Source organism: Anolis sagrei, chromosome 4, assembly GCF_037176765.1.
Source record: "Anolis sagrei isolate rAnoSag1 chromosome 4, rAnoSag1.mat, whole genome shotgun sequence".
NCBI lineage: Eukaryota > Metazoa > Chordata > Lepidosauria > Squamata > Dactyloidae > Anolis > Anolis sagrei.
This window is the reverse complement of record NC_090024.1, coordinates 231907138-231922292: the sequence shown is the minus strand read 5'-3', so window position 1 is coordinate 231922292 and position 15155 is coordinate 231907138. Positions and strand designations below refer to the sequence as shown.

Sequence of the window (15155 nt, the reverse complement as noted above, 5' to 3'; positions counted from 1 at the left end):
TGTATAGTTTTAGGCATTCAAAGAAAAGGGGAAGACAAAGTAACCAAGGGAATGTGAATGCAGCAAATATTAAGAGTTTTAAGTGTGAATAGTTTTCAGTATTTCACTATTCACTCTCTGCAAAGCTGGTAATGGCAGAATTGAAGGAAGAATTCATTTGAAAGGAATAACCTTTTATTTGGCAGAGCCTTGCTCCCATTTTGACCTTCCCCTGGGCTATATCATCACCATCCCAAAGGATCAGAGAATGGGAATAGCTAAATCCAAAAATTTGGAGAGCGACAGTTCATTAAACAAGAAAATGCTGGTTTAGTTTGATAAACTGTTCTCCTATGTTCATAAAAGCTAGGATGCATGTTCAGTGTCAGAAAACTTTTTTCTTTGGATTACAAATCCCCAGGTCTGTCGGCTAGCATAGCCAATGATTAATTATGCAAGCTGGGGGATTCTGAGCGAAATAGTCCATTTCCGCCCTGAACTCTGGTTCAGTAAAAATAGACTTCAAAGGTGCCAGATGCTGTGGAAAAAGGAAAAAGTGGAAGAAGACTACTTGTCTTACATCCATGCTTCAAGAAGCATCTGTTGCTTGTTTCAATTGGAAACAGAATGCTTAACTAGAAGGACCACAGTCTTTTTCAAAAGAGGGCCCAGGTGCAAAAATAATAAATAATTTCTGGTGACATTAACCAAGTATTTATTTCCTTGTTTCATAATACTGCAGTGATGGGAGCAATTGAAGGCATCAAACAGCTCCTTGTCAGGTAAATATTCAAGGTTCAAAAGCATGCTTCAAGACCAGACACACTGACAGCCCTATCATCGGTCTTTCTTCACAATGGGGAGCCTTGCAAGATCAATGGTTAAGCCTCTGGAGTAAGGGTCAGCTGCACGTAAGTTGTCAGATCAGGCTCTTGACTTTGAGCTTGACTTTTATAAAGGTTAAAAGCCATCACTGTCCTGTATAATCTTTTGCCAAAACCCTACCTAGCTGCTTCAACTCTCCAGGCCTGCATGCTTCAATAACTTTCTTCCATTGGGCTGGGGCCGGGAGGAGGGGAGTGAAGATTTTCTTTCAGATTGTTCAATATTCTTCTTCCTTCATTCCTTCCTTTCTATCTTCCTTCCCCAGTGAACTGCAGACAGTTTTGTTCCAGGCCTCTACACTGATGATTTCCTCCAACAGCCCTGCCTGAGTAGGTTTTTAAAGCTTGTGTTCTCAATTCTTTGTTGCTGTTTTTCTTTAAAACGTAAGAGTCAAATAAAGAGAAAGAGGGAGAAGCCACAAAACCTCCACTGATGCTTCTTGAGTGTTTCTATAAAAGCTTTCTAGCATGCGTTTCTTGTTTGTTTTTGCCAACCGAGGTGTCTCAGAATCCCCGATGAAGGCTTCTCAATCCCTTTCTCATGATTGTTACGTTAACTCTCCCAACCTCAAGGTCTGGAAGTGAAGAAATGTTTGTTTTAGCTTACTGGCTGTGGACAGAAATTCAACTGGATTCTCCACCTTGATCAGTTATTGCGTTTGCTGCACAGCAAAGCAAAACCCACAGTTAACAATCATCTGTCACCAATTACTGTCAGTACCATTGCTGGGGAAAATTACGTTATTGGACTACAATGCTCAGAATCCCCCAGCTAGCATGCCCACTCTCACAAGGGAAGCATATCCCAAATGGCAGGATTTATTTTGACAGATTTATGTAACAGATCATTTCAGCAATTTGTCCACTCAAGCCAATAATATTACGACACTATATTTGGCGTGTGTCTGTTGTAACTCTTATTATGGTTGGCATCTTTTTGGTTAATCCCAACTAAAGCTGATATATTCAATCAATGACTGAATGGTGAGTCAACACATAAGTAAATCTCACTGACTGAATATATTTACCCTTTACAGATAAATAACAGGATTTAGGGTCTTATTTCCTATCCATAAATGATTCAGCTCAGAAATATACATACAACTCAATAGACTCAGTTAACTGGAACTCCAACAAAAAACTTTAAAATATAAATTAAAATATATGGATAATACAATTAAAAAATAAAGTTTGTCTTAATTTGCTCTTAAGCACTGTATTTCAACATGAATATCAAGTCAGTACAGTGTTTATGGTATAGTATGGGGTACAGTATTAGGCCTATTTTTAATAGCACCTCTCAAGAAACAGAAAAGTACATTTATCTGCCATCTGCCAATCCTCATGTGTGCCGGTTAACTGAGTCTATTGCAGTGGTTTGCAACCTGTGGGTCCCCAGATGTTTTGGCATTGAACTCCCAGAAATCCCAACAGCTGTAAAATTGGTTGTAGGCCAAAACACAGATTGAGAACCACTGGTCTATTGTATATATACTCATGTGTAAGTCTATTAATGTTAATAACAAATCAACCCCAAAAACTTGGGTTGACTTAACCATGAGTCAATGTAAGTACTATACCTTAACTCTTATTTTAAAAAGAACCATACCCTTCTCTGAATAGTGGTGAAAAGCAAGAGTTTGGTCCATTCTAAGGGAACTTAAAAGTTGCATTGACTCCCCCTACTTTCTTCACTGCAATGTTTCTTCTGGGCTTTCTGAATGTCTGGCCGGGAAAATGGGGTGACTGGCCCTCTGAAATGGCATTGCCTTATCCCCACTCTTTGGAATGACCCATAGCTTATCCATGGATCACATCAAAACCCTCAAATTTGTCCCTAAAACCTGCCTTCGACTAATACATAAGAGTGATTTATACATGAGTATATACGACATTTAAAATAGATCTATTGAAATCAATGTGGCTGAAGCTAATCATGATTCATGCAAGTCACACTAATTTCAATGAGTCTACTCTGGGGAATGCCTAGGTCTGGGTCTAACTCTAGATCCTGATAATCAATCATGATGCCAAGATCTCACAGCAGTTGCTTCTGAGGTTCAGCAAAATTTCAAGCTGCCTTCAGAGTGCTATTTTCCCCTACTGCTGTCATTCATTTCAATCCATCATGGTGGGTTTGATCATTACTGAATTCAGTGGCATTTTGCAGCAGGAAAGGCATGATATCCCCTCAGTTGGCAGTCATTTTGGTCGGTTCCAAACCAAGCTGTTACATTGAGTTGAACCCAATTATTTCCCCAAGTTCTTCATCCCAGATCAATACACAATGAATACAAAATCCATCTATGTTGTTCAACTTCTTGGTTGACAGTATGTTATTAATCATACAGGTTTGGAGAAAGAAGCCATTTACTCAAGTAGTTATTTACTACCTAGTGAACATAAGTACTGAAATAACTGTAAAATAACTGTAAAACAATAATATGGGGTGTGATTTAAGTTGTAGAAAAGCAATTGTTTTTGTGAATATCCAAGAAAAATATTCAACCAATATTGCATTGTTAGTTTTGTCCTTACAGTCTGTAACCTTTTGTAATTATACCATTAGTTTGAAGCCTGGGTTGTAATAAAATTAGGATACTGGAAGTTACTTTCTCTTTTATGATTAAGCCTTCCAATTATTTTCAGTTTAATTAAATATCAGTATCACAAATTGAAAAGGCTTCCTGACTATATTTTTCAAGGGCCAAATTTTACATATTTATCACATGCAATCCTTACAATAATATTATACCTACAACTTTAAATGTATGCAATGTCTATTCAGGACATCCCCGTGTATATTTTAATGGGCATTATCACAATACATGTGGAATTTTATCTAGTGTCATAAACTCCAGTATCAACTTGGTCTAGATTGCATCCTTCACAAACTGCAACACTCTAATTCCCATTATATCCTTCGAACTACATTAAATTGTGTCAGATTCATTATCCATCCTTCCATTTATTACAATGGCTTTCCAATCCAGGGATTTAAAGGACATTGTTAAAAGTCCATTCGGTTTTAATTTATGCCAATATCATTTGCATGATTTGTGTAAAAAACTTACTTTGTATATGCAAATATGTTGTTAAAATGTGCAAAAACCCTTTTCATTCTTCTTTACAAGAATACAATAAATGAGGATTCCATTCCATAATTATTCCGATTTTATGGTCATACTCTCGCAGTGCCTGATTCTACTTCTCAGCAAATTTACCATAATTTGCTATTAATTGTCATGAACTTAGGGAACCCTATGAATGAGAGATCACTAAGGACTGTGGATTCCTTGACTGAGCTTACCCAGTTGTAATGTTGTCTTCTCTCCCCCCCCCCCTCTGCCTTTGACCTTACCAAGCATTTGTTGCCTTTCTAGTGAGTCACTTCTTCTTCTATGTCCAAAAATGTGACAATCTCAGTTTAATCATCTTCACATCTAAGGAGAGTTCAAACTTGATTTGTCCCAGGACACATTTATTTATCTATTTGGTAGTCCATAATATTCATAGACTTCTTATGTGTTATGTAATCCTCATCCAAGATACTTGTGACCAGAGTAGTTTTGGATTTTGGAATATTTGCATATACATAATGAAATATCTTGGAGATGGGACCAAACACAAAATTTTATTTGTGTTGCATATAAACCATATGACCTTCATATATTCAGGCTATGTGAAGGTCATTTTACACACAATATTTATGATCCTTTTGTGCATGAAACATCAGAAAGAAAAGGTGTCATTATCTATTATTTGGACAATATTTGATATTTGATTATTTTGGATTTCAAAATTCTGGCTGAGGGATATCCAACCTGTATAAGATATTCTGTAACTTCGTTTAAATGCTACATCATCATCATCATCATTATAAAAGTTGGCAAATTTCTCAGTCTTTTATGAACCTGTCTCTACTTGGTGGACCTTGAGGGTCTACAGAAGTAAAATAGACCTCACAAGCTGAAGGTCTGTCCACTCCCAAGATAAGAGGTCTTGCTTGAGACCTCTAGTTCTGTGTGCTGACAGTTTAGTTCTAATCCCTTCTCTCTCATCCTCGATTGTTTCTGGTTTCCTGATGGAACATCTCCCTTTCTATGCCTCTGTAATATAAGAAAGCCTAGTAACACACTGCAGGTCACCCTTTCTCCTGACCTTTCCTTCCGCAGTCTCCAGTCATCTACAAATGGTGGGACTCTTTGTATTTTCTCCAGTCTGTTTCTTGCTTGCCCCAGTTTCCCCTTCATCACCGTCTGTGAATGTTTCACACATTTAATTTACTCTGGCAATGTCCCACTACAGCTTCATGGAAGTTGTTCCTTCATTCTGTTTTTTCAAACTACTAAACCTGAAAAAAAAAACCCCTAACTTATACTGACAACTTTGTCAGGGCATCATTCCTGTTAATGCATCACATTACAGCATTATTGAAGCATGAACGATGTGGAACTTGGGCCTACCATTGTCAGCTGCCAGGAACGTGGCTTCGTAGACATTGTTCTTAATGTAGGCTGACTCACGATCAAGGACAGCGGCAGTGGTGATCTGACCATTTGTGGCATTAATGTTCAGCCAGTTTGCAGGATCTGACAGCTTGGAGTATCTGCAGACAGCAAGGATAAATACATGGCAGTCTCTCCCAGTGACACATACTTAATGTGGCTTGAAAATAAGGTTGGGTTAGCATGTTGGTATTCTTGCTGTTTAGACTCCTGACCCTTCAGGGATGGGGAAAACGTGGCACTTCAGCCATATGTGGCTTCAATCATCTTTTTGAGGGCCCCAGGCCTTTTTGAATACTCCAAACCTCCAGAATGTCTCAAAACATCACCCAGAAATCACATACTCCACCACTATTATTAGCACACACACATACACTGTACAACACTGAAGTGTGTCAGTTTAGTGTTATTTGTCAGGAAACAGAGAAAAAGTAAAATACTAAAAACCACAATTTCAGCTAAACCACAATTTGCAGTGATGAAAACAAAAGTAAATGAAAACCCATTGCAGCCTACTGATGGAATTTGGGACTGAAAAATGGCCTTTGTCTCCAGTACATTTGATCTCCCTGATTTAAATCAAGAGCATCTGAATATTTCGTAAGTAACATGAGAAAGTGGGGGAAATGAGGGCACTGGACTCTAAGATATGTGTTCTGCCCCTTCAATGACACTTGTTTTCAGACCCCAATTTTCTTGTATTACAGTAACTTAAAATTCCAACTGAGCATTTAGAAAAACAGTTTTGGTATTCACAGTAAGAGTAGGCAAAGTTACAAAGAGAATGTGAACACAGCAAATGGAAAGTGAAATGCTTCACCTTCCATAATGCTATACATTTGGAAATTGAAAGATAATTTCATGGGGTGGGGCGGACTTCTTATTTGGGATGCAATTATTTCATTTCATCCCCCATAGCTGTAACATTGCTCAGGAGGTCAATGAATCACTCTCCTTACCACCACCACACTTGAGCTTCCATTGACCACCAAAAGGTCTCCAGGGATGCAGGTAGGAGTCTGTCCACCCCCATCTGAATGCATACAAAGTGTCCTGCCACTGACACTGCCTTTTCTCTAACATTTGATATACAAAGCAGTACGCAAATACTGGAAATAACTTTCTTTGGACTAAAGCTCCTAAACTCTGCCAGACAGTATGGCCAATGCCTTTCTGGCTTCCATTTTCCAAGTTTAAACTGAATGCAACTGACTGTGCTGCAACTTGCTCCATTTTTACTCTTTTACTTGCCAAGCAACAGTGTGATCAAATACCTTGTAGGAAGACACAACAGGTAATTGGTGAGTTACTTTCTGCTTGGTAGGTAACAAATTGTGCATGCCTGCCACTGAGTTAGGGTGGCACATTATTCTCAGGATAAGGGTCATTGAATTCAAGCAGAATGATAAGTTGAACCTTTTTGCTGCTTGTTTGTGCTGTTTGGTTTTAAACCTGTGAACAGAGGTGGTTTGGAAAAGCAATAATGAAGAAAACCAGAGACTTTGGTCAAGAAGCAGACTTTGGAATAAAATCAGAGACAGTGCTGTCATGGGGCAGAGTGGTACAACCATCACTTGGGCGCAGCACCTCATTCTTGAATGCACCATGCTGTCTTGATCTTCTAAACAGCATCTCTTTCACATGACAAAATGGTAGCACCCGAATACCATTTTAATTGCCATGGTTGAATCTCATGCATCTCTGTATTTGTAGCTTGGTCTGCTGCCTGACAGAGAATTTTAAATTGTGCGAGGAAATCACAAGTCCAAGGACTCCATAGGATGCAGTCAAATTCTGCCCAAGTGATACCACCCTGCAGGGTCAAAGATTCTAGTCTGTTGCCTTTATTCATTACAAAATTGATAGTGGCTATGGTGGGGATGCTATCCCATAATCTCTGCTGAAATAAGTTGGTCTCTTCGTACTGAATCCCCATGTGGAGGTTGACTTTATTCTTTTGCCCTTAGGCACTAAAGCAGTGGGTCTCAACGTTCCTAATGCCGCGGCCCCTTAATACAGTTCCTCGTGTTGTGGTGACCCCCAGCCATTAAATTATTTTCATTGCTACTTCATAATTGTAATTTTGCTACTGTTATGAATCGTTATGTAAATATCTGATATGCAGGATACATTCTTATTCACTGGACCAAATTTGGCACAAATACCCAATATGCCCTAATTTGAATACTGGTGGGGTTAGGATGGGAGAATTGATTTTGTCATTTGGGAGTTGTAGTTGCTGGGATTTATAGTTCACTTACATTCAAAGAGCATTCTGAACTTTACCAACGATGGAATTGGACCAAACTTGGCACACAGAACTCCCATGACCAATGGAAAATACTGGAAGGGTTTGGTGGGCATTGACCTTGAGTTTGGGAGTTGTAGTTTTATAGTTTTAGTAGATTTATAGTTTGCCTACCCCCAAAGAGCACTGTGGGTGCAAACAATGATGGATCTGGATCAAACATGGCACGAATATTCAATATGCCCAAATGTGAACACTGGTGAAGTTCGAGGAAAATAGACCTTGACATTTAGGAGTTGTAGTTGCTGGGATTTATAGTTCACCTACAACCAAAGAGCATCCAGAAGCCCACCAACGATAGAATTAGGCAAAACTTCCCACACAGAACTCCCATGACCAACAGAAAATACTGTCTGTGATGGTCTTTGGCAACCCCTCTGACACCCCCTCGTGACCCCACCAGGGGTCCTGACCGCCAGGTTGAGAACTAAAGTGTCTTGGACTGGCCTGGATTAAAGCAAAAAACCAGCAGTGGGAATGGACTATTTCGAATGGGGCTGCTTTGTACAATCAGAATTCTACTTGCATATACAGAATACCCAACACAGCAGATATTTGAAATACATTCAGATGCAGTGCAGAGTAGGGATATGAAAGTTCAATTATGTATTTGGGGGATCAATGGCATTTCTCAGTGTAGCAGCAAACAAAAGAAAACACTGTTTTCCACTTGCCAGCAAGGTCTGAAGGAAACATGCACCTTGTTTTTAGAGGAGAATCATATGTTCTAGAGCACTGTAGGTGCAATTTCTCCCCTTCTGATTCAATGGTTCGTAGAGGGACTGTGGGAGCCACCAAAATATTTATCTGATGCCTGCTGTTGTAGCAGAGAATGGATTATTTGGTTATCATGACAGCAGGAACAGAACAACTCGGTGCATATACAATTACATTCTAAACACAGGGAACTGTTGACTTCCAGGTCAATGGGACAATGAATAAGCTTTGGGATGTAATCCCTTAAATGCACTATCCATGGTGTTGAAACCTATCTACCAGGTTCAAAAGTCTGGATAGCTCCTTTAAATTTTGGACTAAAACCCAGGCATATAACTGATTGAACACATAGAATCATAGAATCAAAGAGTTGGAAGAGACCTCATGGCCATCCAGTCCAACCCCCTGCCAAGAAGCAGTAATATTGCATTCAAATCACCCCTGACAGATGGCCATCCAGCCTCTGTTTAAAAGCTTCCAAAGAAGGAGCCTCCACCATGCTCCGGGGCAGAGAGTTCCACTGCTGAATGGCTCTCACAGTCAGGAAGTTCTTCCTCATGTTCAGATGGAATCTCCTCTCTTGTAGTTTGAAGCACATCACTGATGGCCAAGCTCCCAAGCACTCCTGAGTCTAACAAAAAGAGCTCCCAGATGAAAGAACCATTGTAAAGAGGACAACTCTGCCTGTCATTTTCCTCTTGAATGGATCAAGCGAAATTGTTTCCATTCTATCTTGTGCTCTATGCAGAAAGCATCTGACTAGAAGGCCCCTGTTTTCCATCTGTGCTCCTCAATGCTGCTCAAAGTGCACAAGGCAAATAAGTAGTTCAGAGACATGGTAGTTTTGGAATGAAACAACTAAGAAAAATGGCCTTGTTAGCTGAGATGTTCCCTCTGTCCTTAAAGGTTTCACTGCCTGTCCAAAGCCAACAAGCAAAGGCAGTGAGTAACCGCCGTCATTTTCTGCTCCAGACAGCTCCATCCCAGGTGAAATATCTCTACCCTCTAATGATTATAAAATGTCACAAGTGATGTAAGTTTAATTGGCCCCAGCTCTTGTTCCACCGCGTGCCCTCCTGCTATGCCAAATATATCTAACATTTGCAATAAAGAAGCAGACAGATAACCAGTGCGGCCAAGGGAAGGAGGGATAGCTAGAAATACCCTTTTTCTTAAGCAAAAAACAAGCATGTGCTGTGTAGTAAATAGTCTTGTTGGATCCAAACAGGATGTAAGTTTATCAGCCACACAAATTTAGGATTTTGCAGAGTGCATCTCTGCAGGAGACACAGATTGGCATACTGTTTATGAATTATAACGGAATAGCCTGACTCACACCATTGTAATTACCTTTTACATCATTACATTGGTCAGAAGTTTCTCCTGACCATAAAATGATCAAACTTCCCCACATAATTTCCCCTTTAAGCTATGTAGCAAAAAGCCTGTGCCATACAGCTGGAGAATGGGAATGAGTTGGGATATGTCTTGCTCCTTTCTTGGATGCTTTGCAAGTTATATCTACAGGAAAAGTTCATTCTGCTGGGGTGAGCATGTGAATTTTTCCCCAAGGAGGACACTATGGGGTGAGAGGTATGTGTGATATATCAATGTCTAGGTTACTAGGGGAAGGGCAAAACACCCTTTAGATTTTCATGTATTGCCCCACTTGTAGTAGTTCCAACAAATCAAAATCCAACACACCAGTGGGAACTTGGTGGTTCAAGACATCGGTACTATGGTGGTTGTAGTTTCTGCTATTATTTTTTGTATTGATACATGCTAAAGCAAGCATCTTACAAAGTAAATAAAAGTTATATAATTAAAATACGCAAAAGATCCAAAGGAAAATTAAATTAAACTATTAATAAACCTTAAAAACAATTTAGAACATATAATTAAAAATGATTAAAAGGCAGTTAAAAAAACAGTAGAATTAAAACAGTGCAGCAGCCCTTTCACTGGAAGAACAGCAAGGTGGGAGGCAATCTAGCTTCCCTAGGAAGGGAATCCCAGAGCCCAGGAGCAACTATTGAGATCTGTCATACACAGCCATGCATGTGAAGTTTGTGAGACTGAGAAAGGGGTCTCTTCTGAAGAGTTTGGAAATCAAAGTCTGACTTGGTAGTCCACGCTCTGGTTCCATCCCGTATAGACTACTGCAACGTGCTCTTTATGGGGTTGCCTTTGAAGACTGTTCGGAAGCTTCAAATGGTCCAATGGGCGGCAGCCAGGTTACTAACAGGAGCTCTCAAGGAGCATATAACTCCTCTGCTGCACTAACCCCACTAGCTGCCAGTTTGCTACTGGGCACAATTCAAAGTGCTGGCTTTAGCCTATAAAGTCCTAAATGGTGCCGGCTCAGCTTACCTGTTCGAACATATCTCTTCTTATGAACCATCTAGAAACTTAAAATCTTCTGGGGAGGCCCTGCTCTCAATCCCGCCTTCCTCACAAGCACGTCTGGCGGGGACGAGAGACAGGGCCTTCTCACTGGTGGCCCCTTGGCTGTGGAACTCCATCCCTAGGGATATTAGATTGGCCCCCTCCCTCCTGACCTTCAGGAAAAGAGTAAAAACTTGGCTTTTTGAACAAGCATTTGAGAAAGGCGGGCTACAAATGCCATAAAAAAATAAATTCTATTGCGTACCATGCTTTATAGGTCTTAACAAGCACTTTGACTACTGCCTGGAAACAGACCAGTAGCAAGTGGAGCTGTTGTAGCAATGGGATGATCTAGTTCCTGTAATCAGCAACAAATCTGGGTGCAAGTTGCATTGACCCAAACAGCTCTATTCTTGTTGGAACTAATGACTGGATTTCATCTATAATGTGTAAGAGGCACATGCTTGTTTAGAACCAAATGCAATGATACCATTCCAGAATCCAAGCAGGCAGTTCCTTTGTTATTTTTTTTTTTTGTTACCCACTGTACTCCACACATGCCCTTGGTAGATGGTAACATATTTCTCTCTGCTAGGTAGGATAGTAATTGGTGGTTTAGCCATCTGTACAGAAAACATTCTTACAGTAACTTCCTACTGTCACAATAAAAAATTCCTGGAATGGTCTTCATTTTTCACAGAGGGAGTGGAAAATATTAAATAGGGAGCACCACACCCCAAGGAAATACAAATCAAGTTTTGGGTAAGATTGATTGTGCTATACAACACTTATGCATTTATGTGTCTATTGTGCTGTGTGGCCCACATTTGAATCGCTAAGGGTATATCAACATTGAAAAATTATAGCAATTTGATAGCACTTTAACTACAATGGCTCTGTTTTATAGAATTCTGGGAAATTAGGTGAGACGTCATCCTATCAACTACAATGCGACAGCTCCATGGGAGAGAATTATGAGAACTTCTCACCAAACTCCAAACTCCTAGATTTCATAGGATGGAGTCATGGTTATTAGAGTAGTGATATCATTTCACTAGTGTGGATGCAAAATTGCACAACCACATGCACAACAGCACACCACACATCTAACAATACCCTGTCAAAACTTCAATAGCCACATTCTAGAACTGAATCCAGATGTTGTACAACTACCTCCAAAGAGGACCTACACATTCGAATGACACCAACAAGTTTCCAGCTGCAAGTCTTGCTTAGATAGCAGCCTAATTGCTTCATCTTTCAACTCACCTTATAGCTTGCTGCATGAAGCGGTCAGGATCCACTGCTGAAAAGGTCATTAATACTGTTCCTGTTGGTACTCCTTCCTCCATCCTGATGAGCTTGCGGTTCGTTGGGAAGTAGGGAGCCTCATTGACATCGGTCACGGAAATGGTGACCCCAGCTGTAGACTGGAAAGACATTTGGATCCCGCTGGCCAGAGGAGCTTGGTTAGATACCATCACTGTCAGCATGAAAGCTCTGTTCATCTCATAGTCAACTTCCTAAAATAAAACAGATACACATAAGAGATTCCAAATGAGACTGCCCAACTCATTTTCTCATTCAGATGCTGCTTTGAGTGGCCCCAAGCTTCTTTTTAAAGGGAGGGGTAGGGTAAGAAGCCATGTTGTAGCTTCTTTAAGATTTTCCACTGGGCCTCTTCAATGTGGTAGCATTGTAGAATTAATGCAGTTTGACATCCCCTTGACAGCTATTTCTCAATGCTATGGAATCACAGGGACTGTAATGAGAATCAGAGAATCATAGAATTGGAAGAAACCACAAAGGTCATCCAATCCAACTCCCTGCCATGCAGCAAAACAGAATCAAAGCAATCAATAGGCTTATAAGGTTTTTAAACCTACTGTGCCAAAGAAAACCGGTGTCTCATCAAATCATAACTCCCAGGATTCCATAGAGTGGGGTCAAATTGCATTATTTCTACAGTGTGGATGTACCCTAAGTCACTTAAATAGTAGCAACAGCAGCAGCAATAGCAGAAAAAGCCATAGAAAAGATAATATGAAAAGATGGTTGGTTGTTTAAACACTAGTTTGTGTTTTTCAATTGCATGGAAGTTGTTTGCTCTTATGTGTCACCAAGTCATGGTTTATGACCATCCCATGAATTAAAGACCTTCAAGAAATGCTATTAACATGTGGTCATTCCACAGATATATAAACCCCCTTTTCCTAGTTCCATCAGACCTCACTACCTCTGAGGATGCTTGCCATAGATGCAGGCGAAACGTCAGGAGAAAATGCCTTTAGACCATGGCCATATAGCCCGAAAAAACCTACAACAATCCAGTGATTCCAGCCATGAAAGCCTTTGACAATACAATGCTATTAACAGCTCTGCTTGGAGCTTCAAAACTGGGAAGCATAGCTTCCTTGAGTCCTGCAAAATGTAGTATCCTTAATTTTGTCCTGTCTTTATTTAGTTTTACTGAGCATTACTGGTCAAAGAATGGCAAAATGAAACCACAACATATCTAGACCAGTACCTATGATTAAGTCACCAATATGAATACCAATGGCTCTATTGCATGGGTATATCAATGCAAAGTAGTTGAAGCTGGCATCTCCAGTGTTAGTGGAGTGATTAATCTATTCTGAATTTAACAGTTGGTATTCAACATCCAAACCCTCTCCCTGAAATAGGAACCTGACATATCTGTTTTCAAGTTCTGACTAAAAGCCAGAATCACTTCATTGATAGATGGACAGAGCATGGAAAAGTTATTTTCATAAATTACAGTTTCCAGGATTTGCAATCAGTTTGGGGAGATTGTGGAAATTACATTTCAAAAATTTAACTGTTTCATGCTCTAATGCACAATTACTGATTGTGTGCATAAGCGTTTTGAAGAAGGAGATGCAGCTAAATCGTTCTGGCACAACTGCTTGAACTACTGTATAGTGTACTTATCCCCATCACCACCACCATCATCAATTTCTAAATAGATTTTGCTCACAACTCTGCTAATGAAGAATAATAGAATCATTAAGTTGGAAGAGATCTCAAGGGCCATCCAGCAACCCTCTGCCAAGAAGCAGGACAATCACATTTAAAGCACCCCAACAGATGTCCATCCAACCTCTGTTTAAATATCTCCAAAGAAGGAGCCTTCACCATACCCTAGAGCAGAGAGTTCCACTGCTGAATAGCTCTCAGAGTTAGGAAGTTCTTCCTCATGTTCAGAGGGAATCTCCTTTCCTGTAGTTTGATGCCATTGCTCTGTGTCCTAGTCTCCAGGGCAGTAGAAAACAAGTCTTCTCCCTCCTCCCTATGACTTCCCCTCACATACATGGCCCTCATCATGCCTCCTCTCAGCCTTCTCTTCTGCAGAGTAAAAATGCCCAGTTCCTTAAGCTGCTCCAAATAGGGCTTGTTCTCCAGACCCTTGATCATTTTAGTCACTCTTCTCTGGACACATTACAGCTTGTCAACATCTCCCTTTGGAAACAGTTTTCCAGGTGTGATCTGACCTAGGCAGATTACAGGGGTAGCATACTAGACTCCTATTTATGCAGGCCACAATTCCATTGGCTTTTTTGGCCACTGCATGACATTGTTGGCTCATGTTTAACTTGTTATCGACAAGGATTCCCAAGATCTTTTTCACACTTATGGCTGTTGAACTAGGTGACCTCCATTCTGTATCTTTGCATTTCATTTTTTCTGTCTAAGTGGAGTATCTTGCATTTGTCACTGTTGAACTTCATTTTATTAGTTTTGGCCCAAGATCTGTTAAGATCGGTTTGAATTCTGCCCCTGTCTTCTGAGGTATCAGCTATCCCTCCAATTTGGTGTCGTCTGCAAACTTGATGATAATGCCTTCTAAGAAGTACATAATTTTGCAATTTAGAAAGTTATCATGCCTCAGTTGTTTCTTCAAAGGTTGAATATGAAATGGTGTTTGACACTGAGCCGGTCAAGTTCAATACATCCAATACAAATAAAGTGAGTAACATTATTGTTTAAATTGGCTATGCCATGTTAATGACAAATAAGCACAAATCATGGCAGAAACAACTTCTTGTGCATTAAGAATGTTTACCAGGCTATGTCTAAACAGAAAATGTGAAGGAAATGTTGTCACTGTGATGAGATCTCGGAGTTGTAACTTTTTTCAATACCTGCTCAGAAGTAATGTAAGTGCAAACATATTGTTTTCCTTATGAAAGGTAATTCTAAACACCTGCTGGGTCTCTTGCATATCTCTTTGATAACATTCATTATCTGAAATTAATTCTGTAAGCCAAAGAAATTGGCTGGAACTAGCTATTGCAGTTATAGATTCATAGCCCTGAGTTACAGATCTGCAACTTTTCGATGTTCAGTAAGGCT

The 15155-nt window shown here is 40.0% G+C and overlaps 1 protein-coding gene across 5 annotated transcripts in view; it reads right to left on the bottom strand.

Annotated features, from left to right (window-relative positions):
* Window positions 1-15155, bottom strand: part of CDH4 (cadherin 4) — a 938653-nt gene that overhangs the window by 36929 nt on the left and 886569 nt on the right. For all 5 annotated transcript variants that reach the window (XM_060772002.2, XM_060772006.2, XM_060772003.2 and 2 more), the window contains exons 10-11: window positions 12051-12304; window positions 5330-5472 (exon numbers count right to left, since the gene is read on the bottom strand). In XM_060772002.2, coding sequence (XP_060627985.2) covers window positions 5330-5472; window positions 12051-12304 — 397 coding nt within the window. The remainder of the gene's footprint in view (window positions 1-5329; window positions 5473-12050; window positions 12305-15155) is intronic.